Source organism: Taudactylus pleione, unplaced genomic scaffold, assembly GCF_031769625.1.
Source record: "Taudactylus pleione unplaced genomic scaffold, aTauple2 ptg000211l, whole genome shotgun sequence".
NCBI classification, from domain to species: domain Eukaryota; kingdom Metazoa; phylum Chordata; class Amphibia; order Anura; family Myobatrachidae; genus Taudactylus; species Taudactylus pleione.
The window spans coordinates 8,298,979-8,325,870 of NW_028284613.1; the positions used below are offsets into that span (position 1 = coordinate 8,298,979).

Consider the following 26,892-nt stretch of genomic DNA (forward strand, 5'->3'; position numbering starts at 1 on the left):
GCACGAGGGGAAGGCCAAGACTAGCATATGCGCATTACCCACTCTGCGACTCCGCAAAATAATCGCAACCGCAGCTGCAATAGTGACCACCCCTGAATCAGGACCACAATATTTGTATATAAACCAACTCAACAATATTTGCAAAACAGCTGTTCAGTTGCTTATATCCTGGTATCCACATTTCCCATTACTCATTGGCTAGGGATAATGGGCCTTATTCAGACCCGGTCGCAAGCGCTGAGCGCTCGCAACCGCGTCGATGTTTGCCCACTGGGCATGCGCATGTCGTAGCCGGCTCCGATGTGCGCATGCGCGAGACCCGTAGGATCTCGCACCAAAGGGGACAAGCTGTCGATGGTGATTGACAGCTCGCCCCATTTGGGAGGCGGGCAGGGGGGGTGGCCGGCCGAACGGAGGCGTTCCCGACGGAACGCTTGCCGTTTGGGGGCGGCCCCACTGATAACCTTAGGGTCTCGTCACAAGCCCCGATGGTCGCAATGGTCCTGACCATCGCGACCATCAACCTGGTCGCTCGCTAGAGCTGTGGGTGGTACCCCTTAGCTTAGCTAGCGACCAGGAGGCCTCACTTCACACCACAAGCGGCCGCCCTCATTCAGAGCGACTGCTTGTATCTAGCGATCGACTCTGAATGAGGGCCAATATGTATAAGGGTCTTGTATTTAAGCCTCTGTTCACTAGAAGAAATAAATGTGTATACAAATAAATGAGCGAGAAGCACCCCTGTAACGCTCACTCTCACACCACATGAGCATTCAGCTCCTCCATAAAATGGAGCTTTCTTGGCTCACCAACCCGTTGCCCAACAATTTGCTTTTTTATAATTCAAAAGCATTTTGCCTTATATCTAATTAAGGTGTCTGACAAGTCTAGTGTGTAATTGTTCATAACTCCACCTTGTTTCTGGCAGGCAGTGAGAGACGATAATGCAAGTGTGCTGGTTCACTGCTCCGATGGATGGGACCGTACAGCACAAGTGTGCTCGCTGGCTGGCATTCTCCTGGATCCATTCTACAGAACTATTAAAGGCTTCATGGTAAGTGGGAGCTACATAATGCCAAACTGTGAGTTGTGATTAAGTACAACATAAAAAAAAAAAGTCTAAAGCTGCATACACACGGTGCAAGATCTATGAATTATAACGATATCGTTCAACGATATATCGTTCATATCGTTCATTTTTATGCAGTGAACAACCAACGATGCGCGTTCCCGCATGAACGATAACGATAACTATGGTCGTCAGTACATGCAGGTCAACTTGCAAGATATCGTCACCTTTACCTGTTCAGAGATGTGTGGCAGGATGACGTCACTGAAAGATATCTTTCAAGTCGTTGGTGATACAGATCTTTCCGTGTGTATGCAGCTTGAAATGTTTAACTTGAAAAACAAATGGATCTGTAGAGGAAGCTAAATAGTAAAGTATTTGAGATGATCCTTTGCTACATAGCATGAACTAATCGGGGCAGCCTATGAAGTTAGAGGACAAAGGGCCTGATTCAGAGCCACTCGTAAGCGGCAGCTCGTTCGCTCTGAGCTATGTTTGCCCAACTGCGCATGCGTACAGATCGTTATACGCATGCGCGAACCAGTCAGTGCGGCCGAAATTCATGTGCTCGCAAAATAGCGAATGCCTGCTAATTTGAGTGACAGAAAGAGGCGTATGTGGGTGGTAACGGGGGAAGGTGCTTGAAAACGGGGAGTGGAGATCCGATCGCAGGCGTGCTTAAAGGTCAAAACGGGCGTTTTATGGGTGTGCATATTTAAAACAGCAGCGTCATTGACCACGTCACTGGGTTATTTTATAGCCAGAACTGCTCGCAAGATTGTGGTAGCAAAAACCAACCACAAGAATAGCGAGCAGTTCATACCCTGTTCGATGTACTCGATTAATCTAATAAATAGCGGACATGACGTAGGATGCGAGCGACCAGGGGGCGTAGTTTCCCAAAAAACGACCGCAAGTTTTGTACGCTCGTTCAGACCTAGAGGCGTGAACAGACCGCAAACAGCGAACGGTTCATTTGAATAGCCACCCCTATTTTCTGGACGAGCGAGCGCTAATTGCGTCCGGCTCTGAATCAGGCCCAAAATTAATTGGTTGCAATGTAAGGAAACAATGTTTTGCATGTATCCAGTGATGCCCTTTGTTCCCAGTAAGGAATGGCTCAGAGGCAGCGGCACAGTCAATGCTCTCTCTTACTGATTTGGTTTACGGTAGCACTAATGGTAACGTTTGGCATAAACTGTAAAAAGTATAATCTTATCTGTTGCTGAAAACGTTCATATAGTCCAGAATACAAATAAAATAAACTGCTCTGATCCACATGATGGATTTTCCTTAGCTGAACCATTATTTAATAAAATGAAGAAGTAATTCCACCCGTTTTACAGCAAATTTCAGTGACTTATATAGTGAGACTTTCATTTATGGCACACTGGTCTTTGCTCATGTGTATGTCTACAGGGGAAAGCTCAGTCTAGAAGTCTGTTGTTCTCCATGTAATACATTTAGTCTGCTCTTTTTGATATTTCTGGACCTCTGCAGATCAAACCACTACCCTTACCCTGCCACTATCTTCATGCTCCTAATTTACTGCATTGTGAGAGGATTATTACATGTCCCAGATTGGCAGAGTTCTAAAGGAATGCCTTGGCGTTACCCAGTGTGCAGACGTTAGAGCGGGCCTTGCTGGTGGTCACTTACAATCTAAAGGGAGAGACTATAAGAATGGGTGTGGGGCAGGAGCTGGTGAAACACCCAGAGGGGGTGGTATTGAGTTGGGGGTAGGATAGGTTATAGGGAAAAGGAGGGATACTTACATGGTGCATGCATGTCTGCTCTTCACAATCAGACTACTGTGCAAATTAGCTGTGCATTTGTGTGTGTGGATAGGAGGAATGAGGAAAAATGGAAACAACATCCCAAAGGTCCAACTCCCTAGTAATTTACTACCTCACCCTTCTTTAAATGAAACCCTTCAGTCCAGAGGTTCCCAAACACGGTCCTCAAGGCTCCCCAACAGTTCAGGTTTTAGAGATATCCATGGTTGGGCATAGGTGAGCAATTGACTGACGTACTAATTAAGTCACCTGTGGTCAAGCAGGTATATTCTTAAAACCTGGACTGTTAGGGTTCCTTGAGGACTGAGTTTGGGAACTTCTGCTTCAGTCTAAAATTCTACTTGTTGTAGCCTCTTTCATCCTCTACATTAGTTGTGTGGGAAGGGACATCATGAAGGTCTCTGTTACATGCTAATGAAATGTCACTTTACACTGCTATAGAAAGCTAGGTGTATTGGTGCTTCTACTCCATACTATTCACCAAATGCTCTCATTCCATCCACTGTCGCATTGACTACTGCAAATGTCTACTCCTCCGCAAACACCATATTGCTATGTATCCTGTGCACTTTGGCAGATATCTAAGTGCTCATCAGCGCCATAGATGTTTTTGCTGTACCTTGAACAATTTACACTTGGTAAATGTAACTATTTAGCACTGCGTAGGAGTCCTCACACTCATTTGTTTTCTACATCAGGGTCCATAGGGTATCCACAGGATACCTTGGGTATAGGTGATGACGTCAGGCATCGGACACCATAGAGTTAGTTTTCAGCCTCCCAGGATGCACTAGGGTCCCCCTCCTATACCCCGCCCCCGAGCCAAAGCATCTCAGCTTCGTTTGGTGCCCAGCCGGAGTCGGATGCACCTGTTAGGAGGGGGGCTAAGAATAGCCCCTGAAGTTTCTTCAATGCAGCTGTGGCTGCACATCTGGAAGTACAGCATGGACAGTCAGTGCTGACGTCCATGCTGTCTTCCCTACACCCCCGCCGGTACCAGAATGCCGGTACCGATCCGGGGATGCTGGTAAGCATCTGGGGTCACAGCTAGCGGTGACCCCAGATGTTTGGGACCATGGCCGGATCCAAGGGGGCAGCAGGTAAGCAGCGGGGTCCCGCGGTGGGACCCTGCTGAAACATGGTCTAGAGTCCCCAGGCAGGGGGCTCCCTGGGGACTGGCTGCAGCGTGGATCCAGGTACCTAACCTGCGCTTCCACTACCCCCCTGGGACAGCGGACCGCGGATGAGCACGCCTTCCCTGTAGCACAGCCGGCGCCTCCCCTGCTGCACACAGCCCTCTCTGCACTGTGCTGACTGGCCCTGTGGCAGCGCTCCTCCCCCAGGCCGGCCTCCTCTATGCTCCTCGGTGGCCATCTTTACAAGCGCATGGTAAACGCTGCTGGAAGCTTGGAAGCGGTGGCATCGTGGTCTGGGTCCCCCGGCATACCTCTCCTCCGTTTGGTTCAGGTCTGTGTATGCAGCGCTGTGTCCTACCAGGCTCTGTGTCTGCGTAGTTGATTATCAACGCTGTTAGTGCAGGAATTGATTTTCTTTGCATTGTATGTGACTTCTGCTAGCGCTGCTGCCTGTACTTTCATTTTCTACTGTTAGCCTTTTCACTGTCCCTGATCTTTTTCTGCTAAAGCCCTTGCGGTGCGCTGATTGCAGGGTGGTCTCACTATACTACGAGTATCAGTGAGAGGGGTCACATACTTACCATCATGTCTGAGAGTGACTTTCCTCTCCAGCTTTTGTGTACTACGTGCAAGGTACCTTTAGCGGAGGGGAAGGTAGTGCGGAGGGGCTATGTCGGCAGTGTTATTTATTGGCGCGGCCAATTACTGTCACGGCCCCGGTACAGGAGCCGCCCTGGGCTTGTTTCGCCAAAGCGCTTACAACCCTCGTGGGCCAGTTAGCTCCACAGCCTGCGTTCTCACAGATGGGTTTGTTCCAGCAGTCGGTGGTGTCTTCACCCATGCACGGTTTCCCGAGACAATTGATGGTACCACACAGTCTCCCTATTTCCCCTCCCCAAGTCTCTCAGGAGCCTGCGTGGCTTAATTCTCTGACAAGTTCTGTACAGCACTTGTCGGACGTGTTACAAGGGGAGTCTGTGTTGAGACCGCATAAGCGGTCGGTGGCGTCTCTGTCCGCTCCTTATGAGGATGACGACGTGACGTCTGATGGGGAGATTCTGGATCTTCCGGACCAGGAACCTCTCCGTACTAAAGAGTCGGACGCTAGGTCCAAGGTTTATATTCCTGGACTTATTCTGGCAGTCCGCACAGCTTTAGTGATTGAGGATGAAAATCCTCCGGTTTCAAAATCTAAATATGCCTTTTTTAAGGATATTAAGGGTGACGCCACAGTGTTTCCTCTTTCGGGTCAGTTAGTAGACCATTTAGAGGAGCCGTGGAAACATCCGGGCAAACGGTATCCGCCTCAGAGGCGCTTGGCGGTGGCTTATCCGTTTGCGGATACTTATTTTTCTAAGTGGGAATCCCCTCCACAGATGGATTCTCATGTGACACGCCTAGTCCGCAGTGCCACATTGCCCATGCCCTCCATGTCTTCCTTGAAGGATGCTACGGACCGTAAGGTAGAGATTTGCCTAAAGTCCGTTTATTCCCTTGCGGGGGGGGGGGGCAGCTAGGCCGGCTATGGCCATTTGTTGGGTAGCCAGAGCTATGGAGCACTGGGCTGATAATTTGGAGACGTCTTTCGATTCCGACTGTTCGGCTGAACAGACCGAGTTGATAGGCAATCTCCGGGACTCGGCCACTTATATCAATGAGGCGGCCTTGGATATCAGTACCCTGGCGTCTCGGATTTCTTCGGCGGTTGTCGCTGCTCGTCGCACCTTTATGGTTGCAATCTTGGAAGGCAGACGCTGATTCCAAGAAGGGCTTGGAAGCTTTGCCTTTCAATGGAGAAGTCCTCTTTGGTCCGGATCTGGACAAAATCGTAGCCACGCTGGCGGCAGCCAAATCGGCATTCCGGTTCAGGTACGTCGTCCTTTCGGCCTTACAGGGCCCAGGGTAGGCCTAAGACGCAGTCTTTTCCCAGACAGACTGGCCCCAAAAAATCGGCCAAGCCCCGGAAACAGGCCTCCGGCCCCTAAGCCCGATGACGAGCCTGCGGCCTGACGGTCCGGGCCTCACTTTGGGGGATCCCAAAGTGGGAGGCCGCCTGCTGCAGTTCGCCCAGTGCTGGTCGGTTACCACGACAGACACTTGGGCTCTCACGGTGGTTTCTCACGGGTACGCCCTCTCCTTTTGGCACAGTCCCCCGTCTCGATTCTTCACCACGGGTCTTCCATCAGACCGGAACAAAGCCGTGGAACTGCGGAAGGTTTTGCACACTATGCTCCAGGCTGGAGTTATAGTGCCTGTTCCATTCTCCCAGAGGGGCCAGGGTTTCTATACCAATCTGTTTTTGGTGCAGAAACCCAATGGGTCGTATCGTCCGATCCTCAACCTCAAAACACTCAACAAGTCTTTGCGGGTGCCGAGGTTTCGAATGGAGACCCTACGGTCCATCATTCTGGCGCTGGAACCTGGGGATTACATGGTGTCGTTGGACATACAGGACGCTTACCTGCATGTCCCTATTCTTTTACGCCATCAACAGTTCCTCAGGTTTGCAATCCGCAACAACCACTTTCAGTTCCGGGCGTTACCTTTTGGGCTGGCGACAGCACCACGTGTATTCACCAAGGTGATGGCGGTCATGGCGGCTTCCCTGCGGCTGCAGGGAGTCCGCATGTTAGCGTACTTGGACGACCTTCTGTTGGTGGCAGGATCTCCAGAGCTCCTTCTACGCCACTTGGACCTGACCATTGCGGTACTGCAACGGCACGGCTGGTTGATAAACTGGCAGAAGTCCACCCTGATCCCGTCTCAGAGGATTCTGCACCTCGGAGCCTTATTGGACTCCGGTCAGCAAACGATCTTTGTGACGGGGGAAAAGATCTCTGCCTTGCAGTTGAGGGTGCGCAGTTGTCTGCAGAATCGCCGTGTGTCTCTGCACTCGGCGATGAGGTTACTGGGCTCCATGGTGTCGGTATTCGACATGGTGGAATATGCCCAGTTTCACTCCAGACCTCTGCAGCAATTGATCCTGTCCAAATGGAATGGACTGCCTCAGAGTCTAAAATCCCAGATGATGGTGCTCACTCCGGAGGTTCGCCTGTCCTTAGCCTGGTGGTTGCAGACGACCCATCTCAACAGGGGTCGTCCGTTCTGGGTGGCGAATTGGGTCCTGTTGACAATGGACGCCAGTCTGCGAGGCTGGGGAGCAGTCACGGGTCCACACTTGTTCCAGGGCAGGTGGACTCGGGCGGAAACAGAGCTTCCAATAAACATCTTGGAGCTCCGCGCAGTATTCAATGCTCTCCAGCAGGCACATCGGGTTCTCCAAGGTCACCCAGTGCAGGTCCAGTCGGACAACGCTACCACCGTGGCCTACATAAATCGGCAAGGAGGAACCCGAAGTCGGGCGGCTCTCGTGGAGGTGTCACGGATCCTGGTATGGGTGGAGCGTAATCTCCCGGCCATATCAGCAGTCTTCATCCCGGGAGTCCTAAACTGGGAGGCGGACTTTCTCAGTCGCCAGGACGTTCATCCGGGGGAATGGTCTCTGCACCAGGACGTCTTTCAACTTCTGGTGGACAGATGGGATCTTCCGGAGATCGACCTCATGGCGTCACGGCACAACAACAAGTTGCCGCTGTACAGGTTTCGCACAAGAGACGAAAAAGCATCTCTGGTGGATGCACTGTCGGTCCGGTGGACGTTCCGGTTTGCTTATCTGTTTCCTCCGTTTGCCCTTCTTCCACGGGTAATCCGGAAATTCAAACAGGAAGGAGGGACGGTCCTGTTGATAGCTCCCGCGTGGCCCGGGAGGCACTGGTTCTCAGACCTCCAGGGACTGTCCGTGGACTTTCCTCTGCGGTTGCCGATACGTCCGGACCTCCTGTCACAGGGTCCTTGTCTTCACCCGGACCTGACTCGGCTGTCTTTGACGGCGTGGCTGTTGAGACGGCCATGTTAAGGTCCAGGGGGTTTTCCAGCTCTGTAGTGCAAACAATGCTAAGGGCTCGGAAACCATCCTCTGCAAGAATATACCATCGTGTGTGGCATACGTTCTTCCAGTGGTGTCGGCCGAGAGGTTATGCTCCTCGGGAGTTCCGTCTGTCTAGAGCAGGGGTCTTCAAACTTGGCCCTCCAGCTGCTGTGGAACTACACATCCCAGCATGCACTGCCACCTTTTTGATATAACAGCATGCTAAAACTATGTGCAGTGCATGCTGGGATGTGTAGTTCCACAGCATCTGGATGGCCAAGTTTGAAGACCCCTGGTCTTAGAGTATTAGCTTTCCTACAGGCGGGACTGGACCATGGGCTTCGCCTTGCGTCTCTGAAGGTGCAGGTGTCTGCCCTGTCCGTCTGGTTCCATCGTAGGATTGCTGCAATCCCTGATGTGCGCACCTTTATGCATTGTGTTCTCAGAATTTAGCCACCTTTTGTTCCACCGGTGGCGCCTTGGGATTTAGCTGTGGTCCTGAGGGCTCTCCAGGGACCGCCGTTTGAACCACTGGGCTCAGTGGACCTCAAATGGCTGACAGCTAAAACTATTTTCCTTCTGGCCATTGCTTCGGCCAGACGTGTTTCTGACTTAGGGGCTCTCTCCTGTAGACCCCCTTTTCTGATTTTTCATAGGAACAGGGTGGTGCTGCGCACTCCTCCTGGTTTCCTTCCTAAAGTTGTTTCCAGTTTTCACATCAACGAGGAAATCGTTGTGCCGGCTTTTAACTCACCTGATCTTTCAGTGGGTGAGGCCACTTTGGATGTTGTGCGGGCCCTAAGGATTTATGTTGACCGCACTTCTTTGTTTAGGAAGTCGGACGCCTTGTTTGTCCTCTATGGCTTCCGTAAAAAGGGTTGGCCTGCTTCAAAGCAGACTTTGGCAGGCTGGATTCGTATGGCCATTTCAGAAGCTTATCTTCATGAAGGCCTTCCGGTTCCTTCCTCTGTGAGGGCTCATTACACTAGGTCTGAGGGTCCTTCGTGGGCTGCTCGACGTGGTGCCTCTGCAGTCCAGATCTGCAAGGTGGCCCCATGGTCCTCGGTCCATACCTTTGTGAGGTATTATGCGTTTGACACCTTTGCCTCTCAGGATGCTTCCTTCGGGCGGCGGATTCTCCTTTCAGCACAGGAGCATCCCCACCCTTAAAGGATACTGCTTTGGGACATCCCCAAGGTATCCTGTGGATACCCTATGGACCCTGAAGTAGAAAATATGAGATATGGTAAGAACTTACCCTTGTTATCTCTATTTCTACGATGTCCATAGGGTTCCACAGGACTCCCGCCCTGTCGCACCTGTGCTGCAGATGGGCTTTACTCTGGTCACCGTTTTTTCCATCTCCCTCTGGTGAGAATGTGATTCTTGTGTGTGTCCAGATCTTTTTTCTCTCTCTTCCTTCTCCTCCGGCCTATGGCTTGGTACGTAACTGAGATGCCTTGGCGGGGTATAGGCGGGGGACCCTAGGGCATCCTGGGAGGCTGAAAACTTAACTCTATGGTACCCGATGCCTAACGTCATCACGTCTACCCAAGGTATACTGTGGAACCCTATGGACTTCGTAGAAATAGAGATAACAAAGGTAAGTTCTTACCATATCTCATATTTTCTTTTTCTGTATTGCTGGCTTGTAACAGTTACATGGGGCCTCATTTATAGTTGGGATGCTTATTTGTCCATAGACAAACCATGTTGTACTAGAAAAAAATGCTAACTTAAATGAGATGCTACAGGTAGCAGCCAAATACTTGGAAGCTTTATTTTAACACTGTGATTTAGAATTGGGTCAGCCCCAACTGTAAATGTCTGCACATTTTTGTAGTATGAACGTTAGAAACACTGTTGTTGGTGTAGTTTTCAACTGTGCATCTGGGGTATGTAGTCGCGATCCTGGTGGTCAAAATTCCAGCACCGTAATCCCGACAGCAGTCAGAATCCCGATGGCTGCGATCCTGACGATTAGGGTGGGAGGGGAGGGTTAGGGTCAGGCTCTGGGGGGGGGGGGGGGGCGGTTAGGGTTAGGATACTTACCTCCATGTGTCTAGATTTCCACCGTCTAGATTACTCTGCCGGGATTGTGACCGCCAGCATTATCAGCGCTGGGGTCCAGTACCCAACTTGCTTTTGGTCATGTCTCGTAAGTTTAATAATCAAAACTCCTGCATGAGGGGCACCTTTCACATAATGGATACTTCTCACCTATCCAATGGTTATGCCAGCATCCAAGACTGGGGACAGTTTGGTCTGATATTCACCTTGATCCTCAGTGTTTTGCCAGCTACACAATGAATATCCAGTACTGCAGCCGGCAGACCTGGACCCAACAGGGTGGTTTCTGTATCTATGGGGACGATTCAGTTGTTTTGTGAGTGGAGATAATAAAGGGGGGCCCAGTGTTGCAATTCAGTTGTTCTTTATGCCCACTAATTATCTCGGTCATCCCACCTAATTAGACATTGTTTAACAACGTAAAATAGCTAAACCAGTCTACAGTCCTATAAACTGCTGTTTGGACACCCTAACCACAGGTTTATTGCACATTTTTGCTCGCACCTTCCTGAGAGCACAAGGAGAAATGCAGGCGGATATCGTATCCGAACAGAGCAACAATTGAATTGCTCCGTCGGGCGCCAAAAACAAATAGCCGTCCAATTGAATCGCCCCCCTGTAAGTCTTCTAGCAGCTCATTAGGCACTGGGTGTTTCAAAGATAGATCTTACTGTTTTAAACCACAAGGTTCATTTTTATTCGTTTCAATAACTGAATCCGCAAACATTCAAGGTGGATGCAATGGTGTGATCCCTGTGTAGATCACTCTGTCACTTTTCTTCACTCTTGTTTTTCTTCCTAAGATTTTGTAAAAAATGCCAATGGTTGTCATTTTAGTGACATTGCTAGCCTTCTAGTGATGCAAAGGTGGTAAGCAGACCTTCATATCCATTGCTGCAGATGACCCGTGGCAACTGTCTCTCCTTGATTTGCTGAAGAATCCTCTTCAACTGTGGGTGGTGCTTGTGTTCCCCTATTGGCCTATGAGATTCCTTCTTTCATGTAGTATTTATAGATACAGGGCATTGGGGTAAAGCGCATTCCGCTAGGGTTCTACCACTAAAGGGTCAATTCAGTTAGGTGCGAATTTGCTCATGCGAGTTTCTTTCATGAAATGCGCACACTTCGCACTAATGTGTGCACCAGAGAAACGTGTAATCCATTTAGAAACGCCAATGTGCCCTTCTTGCGGCAAGGTTGTACACATTTTGTACAAAAAGAGAACTGGGAGAAGAGTGAAAAAGTGGGGAAACCATCCTGGACCCCAAAAAAGTGACAACTGAAATAGCAGGACCATATAGACGGCTGTTACTGGCCATAACAAAACTACTGGAGGTTCTTAATGGCTGTGAAATGGCTGTTTTTTGTGCTATTTAATAATGGTTGAAAAATAAAAGCCAGCAATTGTTTTATATCAAATTAAAGTCTTTCTAGCAGTTTGGGGTACAGGAAAAGGGATGTAACCCTTTATCCTGGAAGTCAGGGTTCCGACAGTCACAATACTGACTGCTGCACCCGACTGTCCGAATTCTGACACATTCCGGCGCTAAGTAATAGGGTTAGGGGGAGGGTTAGGCTGCGGAAGGGGTGGGTTAGGGTAAGGGTTAGAATACTTACCGAAATCTGTTATGATTTTGACCTGCTCAGGATGTGTGCACATATAAACGCAAATTTCCTCTGGAAAAGCCAGTTTGCAATTGAATTGCGTCTGAAACTTGCTGTGCTTGGAGAACGGTTCGCAGGACCCAACTCACACCTAATTGAATTGACCCCTAAGGGTTAAATACCAAACTGTTCACACTATAGAACAGAATGCTCCTCCCTGCAATACATCGCACAGCTTCCGTTTCAGGTTGTCCTCAGGAGAAGGACATATGCCCTCTTAGCTTAGCTAAGCCCTGTGTCAGTCAGACATTTTATTTAAAATTATTGACTTTATTATTTATTAAGATAACATTTTTTTTTTTAATATTCTAAAATGTATTTTCAAAGGTACTTATTGAAAAGGAATGGATATGCCTGGGACACAAATTCACTCAAAGGTAAATTATGTTTCATACACTCTTATCAGACATGTTTTCCATTCTCTACATTGTTTTCATTGCATTTCTCTTCTCATAAATTAAATCTTATCAGATTAATACATAATAATCTGACTTGGTGTAAAAAGCACTGAGCAGCAAGTGACCTCTTACTAGAAAATGATTTTGAGAGTTAAAAATTCATTAAAGTTAGATTCCAGACCTTAGGGGAGGGGGGTGTAAAAAATAATAAACAAAAATATTTATATATATTATGTTATGCACAGAGCCGGCACTCCCTTGCTTATATATCATTTATGGAGCATACACACGGTCAGATTTGTCAGATGAACGATTTTACCAAAGATTTGAACGATTGCACGATTTTTGACTGCATTAAAATGAATGGAATCGTCCAAGTCTGACTGCAAACACATCAGATGTCAGATATCGTTATCTGACAAACGGGAACGCGCATCGTTCATCGTCCATCGTCCATCGTTCTGGCATGTCAGATATGTCAGATTTTCCTTCAGATATGAACAACTGAACGATTTTTAAATCTTTATCGTTCAGATCTGAAGGAAAAATCTGACCGTGTGTATGCACCATTACTTGCATCCGATGCCTCCCCAATTACTTTTCCTTGCAGGGAACGGATTATTTACTGAAACTGTGCGGTGGCTCTCTGGACAACTTGAAAAAAAATAGTCACAAGCCCGAAATGTTGATAAAGCAAATAGACTTGTGACTATTTTCACGTCGTCCAGACTGCCGCCGCACATTCTCATCTGGATAAGAGATCTTGTACCTTTCCACACACATGGTAAATTTTTCTGACAATTTGGCTGTCTTAGATCATAATGACCTAAAATTGCTGGATTTTTAAGGCTTCTCCAAGCACCAGTCCTGAAATCCATGAAGCTCCCAACCATTCATTCCTGTGCTGACATTATTTCAAGAGGCAGTTAGGGACTCTGTAGTAAGTGTTGCAACCAAGGGCAGATTTTCTCACACTTCAGCTCTCGGGGGACCTGTCCTGAGAGTTTGTGTGCTCTACCACTTTGTGGCTGTGCTGTTTTCTTCTCAACATTTCGATCCTCTAAACGATTATCGGATCAGTGTGCACTCTGTAGACACTGAGCTATTTTAGCTCTGTGTGTCCTTTCTTCAAGGGGATTGCAAGTGTGTTTTGGAACATTTCATCGGCTATTGCTCCTGCATAAACATCTATGCAATTATCCCATCACTCCATATTGGCAGATCGGTGTGTACCCAGCTTAAGGCTTTCTGTAATAGTCATTTTGAAGAATGCCAGTCTTTAATTGTCTTTGTTTTACATACGACTTTCCAGCCATATCCATATTCCAATGAATGTGGCATTACAAGAGGAAATCATTTTAATTTTTTTTCTTATTTATTACATTTGATTGATTTTGTCTCTTTGTGCCAAAATGTACAGGCTTTAATAATGCCAGAAGCCTTTTGTGGCAGCTTACCATTTAGCTGTAGCCACTTTCTAGGTCACTAGGTGAGGAGTATGATTTCATTATTTTTCTTCATCTCTGCCTCATAGCTCAATAAAATCTGCCGGTCTGCCTCTTGCACTTGATGAACTTTATTTTTCTCCAAAAGTGATATTGGGTGAAATCTTATCACAAAAATCCTAGATTATTAATCAAAGTTCTCAATGCCTAATACTTGTTATCTGTGAAACAGCTATATTATCCTTCCAACTGTTTAGATGGTAACTAGGGTAGTCAAGGTAACTGTCTTCTTCCGTGATGTGTGTGTCTAGGTGTCAATGCTTTTAGCCATCACTGTATTTCTTATTTCTTCTTCAGGGTCCATAGGGGGTCCACAGGGTTGACCTTGGGGTATAGATTGGGGAACCAAATCCAGGCACCACTGGGTCCACTCACCCTATAACCCCGCCCCCGAGCCAGAGGCACCTCAGTTTGAGTAGGTGCCCGGCCGGAGTCTGGTCACTGTTATCACAGGGGGCTGTTTAGCAGCCCCTAAAGCTATATTATTTAATTTTATTTTTTGATTTGTGGTAGTTTTAATCTCCACAGAGCATGCAGCAACAGACTGTCCATTGAACAACGCGCTGGGGCCGCAATGCCAGTACTGATCTGGGCTTCTCGGCGGGAATAGCCGGGCCCTGCGGACTTCCCAGACTGCAGCCGGATCTACGGGGATAAGATAAGGCGGGTCACCGGAGGCAATGACTGCACCGCTTGTGCAGTCATTGTCTCAGGGGACAGACCAGAGTTGCTGAGGTGGATGCAGGCCCCCCCATACCCTGCGCTTCCACTAGACCACCAGGGACAGTATCGACGCGGGAAGCCGGCATCTGGGGGGGGGGGTTAATATTCAGCCAGGGGAGACGGCCTTCCCTGTTGTAGCGGCTTCTCCCCTCAGCTCAGCGCGCCTTTCCAGTCTAATGTCTGGCTTTGCTGAGCTGCTTCCTCCTTGGGCCACGCTTCCTCTGAGGTCTCCGGCGGCCATTTTATCTCTGTGGTGCAGCACAGATCTCCTAGGATGGCGTTGGGTCCAGTCCCTCTGCGTACCTCGCCTTTGGGTCAGTGTACCCAGACACTGAATCTGGGCAGTTGATTGTAGTGCCATTTGCAGTATGTTGTATGTAATGTGTATGTATATATATTTCTGCATTGTATGTGACTTATGCTAGCGCTGACTGTCTGTGCTTTTCCTCTCAACTGTCAGCGTATATCTATCCCTTATCTTTAACAATCTGCCCTCATACAGGTGTACTTAGGGTGGTTCTGAGACTAATATATATATATATATAAACTCCCCAAGATCCGGCACTCAAAGGTATACATGTAACTGGACCGGGTGCCCTCCTCACTGTGACCTCCAAACGGGGATACACTGACACCTACTCCGTCAAATGGCGGCACTCCGGATAAAAAATGCTACGTACACATAGCTGGATTCAGCGACGTTTCACCGCCTTTAATCGGCGCTTTTATCAAGCTTATAATACACACTACAAATTCAAATGACAAACTTAAATAGCTCACCCCCAGCAGGCCAAACCTCCGGTGTTCCACACGTGCGCTGCCCGACAGCAGTCACACAGGAAATCACGTCATAGTCAACCGCTAGTGTAGCCATGGTGATATGTGTACAAACTGATACAATGAATTGTTTACAATATGTAACAAGCAATAAGGTGATCACAGAGTGTATACATACTCTGTGCTCAATCCGCTAAGTGGCTAAAAACAGTGTTTGCACCATCAATGTGAAAATCGATAAGAAAATCGATATATAAATATAAACTGCGGCAAAAAGCCGTGATTATGATAAAAACACCATGAACATTATCTACATCTATACACGAACGACTGACAACATGAATAAGACATAATTTAACACACAATGCTGGACATATGGAACAACATCAATTGAAATACACAGTAATACAGTAATATACGTAGTCTTAAGACATATGGCAATAATCTGTGCCCGCTCAAAGTCATCCCTCAAAACATATGCCTGCAACCAGGCCATGAATATCCTAAGCACATCTGTTTTATAAACCTAATATGAAGCGCTATCAAATAAGCCCCATAGAAATGTCAATCTACTGTCTAAAAATACACCACTGAGTATTGCATGAATAACTAACTAACTGCTTATACAAAAACACTGTAGTCCTAAAGTCTCATTTAAATCACGAGGTGAAAAAGTATCTAACCTCATGATCCAATTAGCTTCACATTGCAACAATTTCTTACCACGGTCCCCACCTCTGTTTAGGGGAGGCACGTGGTCAATAATGCGATAACGTAACATCGCAATGCTGTGTTTAGCCTCAGAAAAGTGTCTCGCTACTGGCTGGTCACTAGTGCCAGTAGCAATAGCAGCCCTAATAGCCGACCGATGTTGGGCCATACGAACTCTAAGGGTGCATTCTGTCTTCCCTATATACATTTTGGAACATGGGCAGATGATCGCATAGACAATGAATGAGCTAGTATACAATAGGTCAAAAAATAGTGATTCCCCCTCGCGCTGCAACAAAGCTGCTACTGTTTCAAATAGGTGTTATCAGTACCTATTATAGTCACAATAAAATACAAGCAAATAGAAACGAGTGCTTCAATATTGGATTAATATATATACTTATGATTGGTATCGTCCGTAATTCTTCTTAGTTCTTATCTTTTTCTCAGATGTTTTCAAATGGATTTTTTCACCATATATAAAAAGAGTAATAGAGAACAGGAAAAGCTAATAGTGTAGTATTTCTGTGATCTTAAAAGTCCATATATAAAGTCACAAACATGATCCTTTCCACATATAGAAAATGGGGTTTGGTATACATGTATGCTTACAAAAGAAACCGTTATATGAGGACCCACTACAGTATGCGTGTAAGCATACGTGTAAGCACGTTTTATTGTTTGGATTTATACGTGGTGTGATAACGCTATTGATTACCATAAATGGATACACAAGGGAAAGAAGTATAAAGAAACCTTTATATGTATAGTAGACACCAGTGGATGTAAGCTTGATTGTGAGCGTCCTATGTTGAACTTGCACTTGTGGGTGACCTTCTATCAATAGATCAACACCAAACCCCATTTTCTATATGTGGAAGGGATCATGTTTGTGACTTTATATATGGACTTTTAAGATCACAGAAATACTACACTATTAGCTTTTCCTGTTATCTCTTACTCTTTTTATATATGGTGAAAAAATCCATTTGAAAACATCTGAGAAAAAGATAAGAACTAAGAAGAATTACGGACAATACCAATCATAAGTATATATATTAATCCAATATTGAAGCGCTCGTTTCTATTTGCTTGTATTTTAATGAACGAGCTAGTGCATGTAAGACGATAGCGTATATTGTATTTCACACCTGTGTATGGATGGAAAAATGAAGGACCTGTCTGTAAATAACTGCAAGTGGTACAGTTGGAACATTTGTAGCAACCCAGTTTTGGATTACCCAAAAAGCTGTTTTTCTTGGATTTACCCAAATGTGTGATGTCATTACGCACTAATATGTCTCTAAGGTTTTTGCCCCTGCGATAACAAGACATCAGGGAAGAATTATTAAATGGTTGTAAATGATTGTCAGTACTTATAATCGGCCACAGAGATTTAGTTTGTCGGTTAATAGTAGAACTCATGTGATTAAAGGCATTAACCCATATGTGCCTGTTGGACTGAGCATTTCTAGTGGTCACACGACCTACAAGGAGTTTATCTACAGGAATTGCCAAAGCTTTATGTTTGGCTAGTTCCAGAGATAATAGACTGTACCCTCTTTGTAGGAAATTGGTCATCATATTATCTAGTTGTTTAATCCCTTCATCACGGTCTTTTGCTATTCGCAAAGCGCGCAAAAACTGTGAGAATGGCAAAGAATTTTTTAACGGTGCTGGATGTGCGCTACTGGCCAATAAAACATTGATCCTATCGGTGGCCTTGATAAATAGCGAGGGAACTAATCTGCCTCCACACTTAGTGACCGTTACGTCTAAAAAATTCACCGTACTGAGACTTGTATGATGTAAATCTCACTGGTCTGTGCAACTCATTATATTTCTCAATCATATTGTCAAATGACTGTATGGAACCTCCCCATACTATCAGCAGATCATCGATGTATCGGAAAAAAACCAATATGTTTTTAGCAATATTTGGATCAGAAGAAAATGCTTCATGTTCGATGGCAAACATACAGGAATTTGCATAAGATGGGGCCACATTGGACCCCATTGCGCAACCGGACAGCTGCAAATAATAAGCGCCATTGAACATGAAGTAATTTCTAGTCAGAGTTAATTCTAACAACTGTAGGAATACTTCCTCATTGATACCTTTAAATAAGGGATTATCATGGATTAAATTCCTAGTAGCCTGTAAACCCTCCCCATGGGGGATACACGTGTAGAGGCTACATACGTCTACCGAACATAACACACAATCAAGAGGTAAATCTGGAGATCCAAAAAAGCCTTTAACAAAGTATTGGTGTCCTTTAAATATGATGGTCTAGCTTGGACGCAAGGTTGCAACAAGGCGTCCAATTAAGTAGATGTAGGTTGGTACAGCGAGCCTCGAGCAGCAATAATCGGCCGGACGGACGGCCTAATGGGATCTTTATGCAGCTTTGGAATCAAATAAAAGAGTGGTCTGATGGGAAACTTTACTTCCAAAATGTTCTTGATGGTAGGTGGAATAGTTCCCATACGGCAAGCTTCATCCAATACAGCATCCAATTCCCTTTTGAAAATTGCTGTTGGATCTTGTGCAAGCTTTTTATATGTAGCTGCATCACTGAGTTGCCGGGACGCTTCCTCAATATAGTCCGTGAGATTTAAAACGACGATTCGCAAATTCCTATATGTTTGCCATCGAACATGAAGCATTTTTTTCTGATCCAAATATTGCTAAAAACATATTGGTTTTTTTCCGATACATCGATGATCTGCTGATAGTATGGGGAGGTTCCATACAGTCATTTGTCAATATGATTGAGAAATATAATGAGTTGCACAGACCAGCGAGATTTACGTATCATATAAGTCTCACTACGGTGAATTTTTTAGACGTAACGGTCACTAAGTGTGGAGGCAGATTAGTTCCCTCGCTATTTATCAAGGCCACCGATGGGAACAATGTTTTATTGGCCAGTAACGCACATCCAGCACCGTTAAAAGATTCTTTGCCATTCTCACAGTTTTTGCGCGCTTTGCGAATAGCCAAAGACCGTGATGAAGGGATTAAACAACTAGATAATATGATGACCAATTTCCTACAAAGAGGGTACAGTCTATTATCTCTGGAACTAGCCAAACATAAAGCTTTGGCAATTCCTGTAGATAAACTCCTTGTAGGTTGTGTGACCACTAGAAATGCTCAGTCCAACAGGCACATATGGGTTAATGCCTTTAATCACATGAGTTCTACTATTAACCGACAAGCTAAATCTCTGTGGCCGATTATAAGTACTGACAATCATTTACAACCATTTAATAATTCTTCCCTGATGTCTTGTTATCGCAGGGGCAAAAACCTTAGAGACATATTAGTGCGTAATGACATCACACATTTGGGTAAATCCAAGAAAAACAGCTTTTTGGGTAATCCAAAATTGGGTTGCTACAAATGTTCCAACTGTACCACTTGCAGTTATTTACAGACAGGTCCCTCATTTTTCCATCCATACACAGGTGTGAAATACAATATACGCTATCGTCTTACATGCACTAGCTCGTTCATTGTCTATGCGATCATCTGCCCATGTTCCAAAATGTATATAGGGAAGACAGAATGCACCCTTAGAGTTCGTATGGCCCAACATCGGTCGGCTATTAGGGCTGCTATTGCTACTGGCACTAGTGACCAGCCAGTAGCGAGACACTTTTCTGAGGCTAAACACAGCATTGCGATGTTACGTTATCGCATTATTGACCACGTGCCTCCCCTAAACAGAGGTGGGGACCGTGGTAAGAAATTGTTGCAATGTGAAGCTAATTGGATCATGAGGTTAGATACTTTTTCACCTCGTGATTTAAATGAGACTTTAGGACTACAGTGTTTTTGTATAAGCAGTTAGTTAGTTATTCATGCAATACTCAGTGGTGTATTTTTAGACAGTAGATTGACATTTCTATGGGGCTTATTTGATAGCGCTTCATATTAGGTTTATAAAACAGATGTGCTTAGGATATTCATGGCCTGGTTGCAGGCATATGTTTTGAGGGATGACTTTGAGCGGGCACAGATTATTGCCATATGTCTTAAGACTACGTATATTACTGTATTACTGTGTATTTCAATTGATGTTGTTCCATATGTCCAGCATTGTGTGTGTTAAATTATGTCTTATTCATGTTGTCAGTCGTTCGTGTATAGATGTAGATAATGTTCATGGTGTTTTTGTCATAATCACCGCTTTTTGCCGCAGTTTATATTTATATATCGATTTTCTTATCGATTTTCACATTGATGGTGCAAACACTGTTTTTAGCCACTTAGCGGATTGAGCACAGAGTATGTATACACTCTGTGATCACCTTATTGCTTGTTACATATTGTAAACAATTCATTGTATCAGTTTGTACACATATCACCATGGCTACACTAGCGGCTGACTATGACGTGATTTCCTGTGTGACTGCTGTCGGGCAGCGCACGTGTGGAACACCGGAGGTTTGGCCTGCTAGGGGTGAGCTTTTTAAGTTTGTCATTTGAATTTGTAGTGTGTATTATAAGCTGGATAAAAGGCGCTGAAATGTCGCTGAATCCAGCTATGTGTACGTAGCATTTTTTATCCGGAGTGTTGCGTGCTGCAGGTTGCCATATTTTAGGTGGAACTGTGTGTTGCATATGCTGATAGTGAGTCCCTGCAGCTAATCCTAGCGCCAGTCAGGACCAGTATAGCGCTGCTTGATATTTCCATAATAATTGTTAGTCAGATATGTCTGACCAGGAAATGGAGCATGATACTGCACCCATTTTGCTATCCTGCAAGTCATGTGCTGCAGGTGTGAATTTGACTCAGGAAGGTGCCGGGCCCCTTAAAGAACCCCCATTTTGGCGGGTTTTTTTTCAGACCTTGGCGTCTATTGCCGATCGCCTGGCGGCCCTCACAGTTGTAGCCCACTTGGGGTTACCTCAACATGCCATCCCTTCCTCTCAGGGTATCCCGCAGTTCTTGCAGTCTACCCCTGTGACACAGACTGTCACTCCCTACTAGGGTTTTTCGCAGTACATGCAATCCCCTCAGGTACCACTACAGTCTGTCATTTCCCTTGCAGGGATTTCCACAACAGCCACCCTGGGTCAGTGTCTTCTCTAAAGCTACGGCCTTTCACACCGTTTTAGAGAAGGACTAACTTAAGAAGTCGTCTAAACGCCCTGTGGTGTCTTCCCAGTCTGCACTGCTATCTGACACAGATGGACAAGGGAGAGATGGATGATGTTTCTGACTCCGATTCCCTTCATCACGAGGTGGAGCCTATATCAAGTATTGATATCCCTGCTTTGGTGCTGGCGGTCACGTTCATCTTAGCCATAGAGTATTACGAACCTGCATCTAAATCAAAACACCCTCAGTTTACGCAGGTTAAAAGGTCTTCGGTTGTTTTCCCCCTCTATGACCAGATGGTGGATCACAGGGCGGGGGTCTGGCATTCGCCAGATAAGAGGTATCACTCACAAAAGCGTTTGGCCTCCTGTTACCCATTCCCTGAGGGTCACTGCAAGTAATGGGAATCACCGCCTGCGGTGATTTCTCATGTTATTCGCTTGATAAAAAGTGGTACTACGCCTTCCATCCCTTCCCTGAAGGATTCTGGGGATAGGAAGGTGGAAGCTTGCCTGAAATCAATGTACTCTCTTTCAGTGGCTGTTTCACATCCGACCATGGCTATTGCATGGCTATTGGCTGACGTGTTAGCTGGGCTGATGCATTTGAAGACTTTTTTTCCCTCAGAAGCTGCTGGGGATCAGATGTCTTTTGTTGCTCACATTCAAGATGGGAGTTTCCTATGTTGGAGAAACATTGGTTGTCGATCTCCACCACTAAGGGTTTTGGCCGCCGCTATATCTGCCCGCCATACCCTGTGGCTGCGCTCATGGAAGGCAGAGGTCGGTTCCAAGATAGGCCTTAAAGGATTGCCCCCTAATGGAATAGATCTTGTTTGGCCCTGACCTTGACGAGATTTTAGCAGCGTTGGCAGTATCACAAACGGGCTTTCTGCTATTATTAGCTACTTCCACTACAAGACCTCGGACTAAATCTGTTAAGTCCTTTTGTCCTCAAGGAAAGCCTAATGGTCAGTCCTTTCCTAGGCAGTTGGCCTCCTCGAGGGCCGTCATACCCAGAACCAAGCAGACCTGGACCACCATACACCCTGCTTCTACACCTGAGGATAAATCCTCAGCCTGACGGGACAGGCCTTCATCTGAGGGATCTCAGAGTGAGAGGCCGACTTCTTCAGTTCGCCCAGTGCTAGTGTCAAACCACCATGGATACTTGGGTAAGAGAAGGGGGTTTCTCACAGGCACACCCTCTCATTTCTCAGATGGCCTCCCCACCTGTCCTTCTACACAGGCCCTCCTTCAGACCCGAACGAGGCCTTACAAATCCAGAAAACTATATAGTCCTGGCTGTAAGCAAGGGTAATTATGCCTGCCCCGCTGGCATATCATTCTACTCTTTCTGGTTCAGAAGCCAAATGGGTCTCATCGGCCTATCCTCAAGCTTAAATCCCTGAACAAATTCCTAAGGGTGCCAGCGTTTAGGAGGGATACCCTTTGCACCATCTTCTAAACTATGGAGCCTGGGGGCTTTATGGTTACGCTGGATATTTAGGACATGTACCTACAGGTACCTATAGCGTCCACTACTCAGCTTTATCTCCAGTTTGCTATGCTACAGCAACACTTCTAAATTTTCGGGCTCTGCCCTTTGTACTGTCCACAACTCCACCGGAATTAAGGCTATCATGACAGCCCACCGGCACAGGGTATCCGAATGCTACGTATATGGACTGCCTCCTACGCTTATCAGGATTCCCAGAGGTGCTTCAACGCCACTTACAGCTAACCATTGCTTTCCTTTACAAGCACGGATGGTTAATCAACTGGTAAAAGTCCTCCCTGATCCCTCACAGAGAATGATTCATATGGGAGCCCTGCTGGATTCTCAAGATCAGAGAATCTTTCTGACTTTAGACAAGATCTTCACTCTTCAACTACGAGTGCGCAGAAGTCTCCACAGTTGACGAGTGTCCATCCACTCAGTAATGCAGGTTCTGAAATCTGTGGGGTCCACTTTTGACAGTGGTATATGCTTGGTTCCATTCCAGGCCTTCGCTAAAACTGATCCTCTCTGGGTGGAACAGGTTTCTCCATCGGATCAATGTTCAGGTACTGACGCTCTCTCAGGAGGTGCGTCTGTCTCTATCTAGGTGGCTAGGGCCATCTCATCTACACAAGGGTCGCCCATTTTTGGATCCCGGACTGGGTAGTCCTTACAACGGACGCCAGTCTCTGGGGTTGTGCCGCAGTGACCGATTTGCACTCCGTTCAGGGCCGTGGGACATTGATCGTTTCTACCCTGCCAATCCACATATTGGAACTTCGAGCTGTCTAATGGTCCTCACACTGGCCAACACATACTTTACGGTAAACCTGAGTTATATAACAGGATTATCCATATGCTATCCGGATTTATTTGTCTCATTGACTGACTTTCATATTTTTATTTATCATCATTTATTATTTTTTATCATCTACCACATACGGATACATATTATATCTACACATATTTTTTGGTCTATCCCAATCAGGCAACTATTTTGGAGCTTCACAATTACCAGCCCTTTGGGAACATCAATGTCATCATTCATTCCTCCTGGCTATTGTTGCATCATTTTTCATGTGATACATAATTGCTATTATACCATTCATTGATTGGCAACACGTACTATCTGGTGCAGAGTGTGTTTATATTAGCTCATTGTATTTTTGTATTTTTATATGTTGATACTTTTGCTGATACTCAGTGCTGCTAAATTTACAATAAACATTTTATGCATTTATACCATGTTTTCTAAGTGATACTAGCGCCATCCCACCTATTCGTTCTTTACATTTTCTGGGCACCCTGTGCTCATTGGGAGTGGTGGCATACTCCTAGGTGGCAGGCAGCTGTGTCCATTTTTTATCAGTTTATGCACACATCAGTTTATATACATTTTGTCTTGTAGCTAGTTGGTTCACACCCCCTCTTGACACTTGGTTATTTCTCCATATTTTAGTTTGCATACATGTTCCCTCTGGTCTCCCTTCTTCCTCAAGTTTTTCGGAAGTTCAAGACTGAGGTACTATCCTGCTGGTGGCTCCAGCTTGACCCAGACGTATCTGGTACTTAGTTTTTCGGAGTCTCTCCATTGCCACAACGTGTTGTCTCAGGGTCTTTGCCTTTCACAGGACCTAGATAGTCTGTCTTTGACTGCGTCCCTACTAAGGTCCAACTGATTCTCTGGCTCTGTTATCTTCAGGATGCTTAGAGCGCATAACCAGCTTCTGCTGGGATCTACCACAGAGTGTGGCATGTATATTTCTAATGGTATAGTACCAGTAGCTTCGATCCTCAAGTATTTAGGATTTCCAGAGTCCTGGCATTCCTTCTAGATGGATTGTGTCTAGCCTTCCGCCTGGCTTCCCTGGAAGTGCAGGTCTCTGCATTGTCAGTAGGGTTCCAGTGTAGAATTGCATGGTGTTCTCTGGATTCTACCTCCCTTTGTCCCACCTAGAGGCTCATTGGGATTCGGCAGTGGTTCTTCGGGCCTTCCGGGGGCCTTCATTTAATCCACTAGTTTTGGTAAACCTTACATGGTTTATTACTTACTCTCTTTCTTATGGCGTTTGCATCTGCCAGGAGAGTGTCAGAATGGGGGCGCTTTTCTGTGGCTCCCTCTTCTGGATATTTCCCCTAGACAGGGCAGTGAGTCGCTCTCGCCCTGTTTTTCTTCCTAGGGTAGTTTCTGAATTCCTTTTTATTCAGGAACTTATGGTACTGGCCTTTCAGTCACCTGGCCTGTCGGTAGTTGAGACCTCTTTGGCTGTGGTCCGGGCTCTCAGGGTTCACGTGTACTGTTCCAGTTCCTTAGGGAAATCCGACTCCTTATTCGTGCCCTTTGGATTTCACAAGAAAGAATGGCCTGCCAGTTACCAAATATTGGCTCCATGGCTTTGTATGACTATCTCAGGGGCCTACACAGAGGAGGGCCTTCCTGTTCCGGCTTCTGTTGATGTTTTTTCTACTCTGTCTTTGGGCCCCTCGATGGGTGGCTCGCCGTGGCGCCTCGGCTGTTCAGCCTTGCATGGCGGCCACGTGGTCTTCCTTCCAGACCTTTCTAAGGTTCTATGCATTAGATACCTTTGCCTCTAAGGATGCTTCCTTTGGGTGACGTTTCTCCTCTCAGCACAGGAGCGTTCCCTCCCTTAATTGGACTGCTTTGGGACATCCCCAAGGTCAACCCTGTGGACCCTTAAGAAGAAAATGAGAGATATGGTAAGAACTTACCTGTGTTATCTCTTTCCTCGAAGTCCATAGGGTCCGCAGGGCACCCGCCCTGACGCACCTGTCTTCATATTGGCTATGTTACTGGTCACCGGTTTCCCGTGTCCTTCTATGTGAGTGTGGTTCTTGAGTATTCCAGTCTTTTGTTCTCTCTCTCTTTCCTCCTCTGGCCTTTGGCTACTTACAAACTGAGGTGCCTCGGGGGCGGGGTTATAGGGAGAGTGGATCCAGTGCATCCTGGGAGCTGAAAGCTTTAACTGCGTGGTGCCCGGATTTGGTTCCCCAACCTATACCCCAAGGTCAACCCTGTGGACCCTATGGACTTCGAAGAAAGAGAGATAACAAAGTTAAGTTCTTACCATATCTCTCATTATTAAGAACCAGGCCTAAAAATGCAGTCTTTTCTTTATTCATTTTAGAGGTAAAGTTAAAATTCAAATTATTGGTATGAATTTCCAGAGTTAACCTGTTCACTTTTTCTTCAGTACCTCTCCAAATAATTAATGTATCATAAGTATATGTTTATTCAAAGGATTTCCTTGTAGGATACATAAGGGTGATTTTAATGTCATGAGGTTTCAACATGATATGTGGCTAGACATATATCGGATGATTAGGATAGCATGGTGGCATAGTGGTTAGCATTACTGCCTCACAGCACTGAGATCTTGGCTTCGATCCCACCAAGGCCCTGTCTGTGCGGCGTTTGTATGTTCTCTGTGTTTGCGTGGGTTTCCTCTGGGCACTCGAACACCTACCGATAAGTTAATTGGATGCTGGCAAAAACCAACATTATATTTACTGTTTGTGTGTACTATGTGATAAGCTCCACTGGGGCAGGGACTGACTTGACTGATTAAATATTCTGTAAAGAGCTGCGGAATATGTGCATGCTATATATATATATATAACTGAATAAATAAAATACAACCTTGCTAGTTTTTTGCACGCACCTGTATGGGGCACTGGCAAACACAAGTAAGATTTTTCTGCCTGATAACCGATGTGGTTTTACTGCAAGTCCTCCATGGCAATCACAAGTGTGTTTAGCCTGCATTTAGCTACAAATGCCTAAATCCATTCAGCTCCTCTCAGAACAGGCAAAATATGTCACCCCTGCAAAGGCCACAATTTTGCCATAAAGATCTCCATGCTCAAAGCACAAAAATTTACCAAGTTGTCCTGAAATAGTCACAAATGGATTCTGTGCTTCTGGAGCAACACTTTTGCAAATGACCTCCATTAACAGGATAGACATTCACACTGAAAGGGTCGGCAGACATATTGGTTGGATGGACTTCCAGATGCTACTCGACAGATTTCCTCTGCAGTACGTAGCTACAGCTTAGTAGTGTACCACCTGATGACATAGGATGATTCCACTAACCGGCACCAACTGCTCTTCTTCTGGCCTCTCTCAGATCTCCCTCTTCTCCCCCAGAAGTCCATATAGAGCAGTGTCTGGTAGCTGCTGTTAGCACAAGAATGTGTGCTGTACAGGAGTTTCTGCCTAAGTGGCAGTAACTTATGAAATTGAGCGTTTAAACTTCTAAGGCCCTAGGCACGAGCTGTGTTTGATCTTCGGTGCTGATGCCAACTCTGTTGTTGAAACTCTTCAAGCAGTGAGTTTTTGGTGCCATACTTCTGGCCTGCCAAAAACTGGGCTACAGAGGAGTTGTCAGAAATGTGACATTTGGATTGTTAAACTGAGCCCGCTGTTGGAGGGCAAAAAGTACATATACAGACATTGTTGGAATGGTTAAAATAAATATA

At 46.0% G+C, this 26,892-nt stretch overlaps 1 protein-coding gene across 2 annotated transcripts in view; it reads left to right on the forward strand.

Moving 5' to 3' along the window:
* MTMR8 (myotubularin related protein 8) overlaps positions 1-26,892 on the forward strand; it is a 92,182-nt gene that overhangs the window by 58,064 nt on the left and 7,226 nt on the right. For both annotated transcript variants that reach the window (XM_088478214.1, XM_088478215.1), the window contains exons 9-10: positions 929-1,054; positions 11,992-12,041. In XM_088478214.1, coding sequence (XP_088334340.1) covers positions 929-1,054; positions 11,992-12,041 — 176 coding nt within the window. The remainder of the gene's footprint in view (positions 1-928; positions 1,055-11,991; positions 12,042-26,892) is intronic.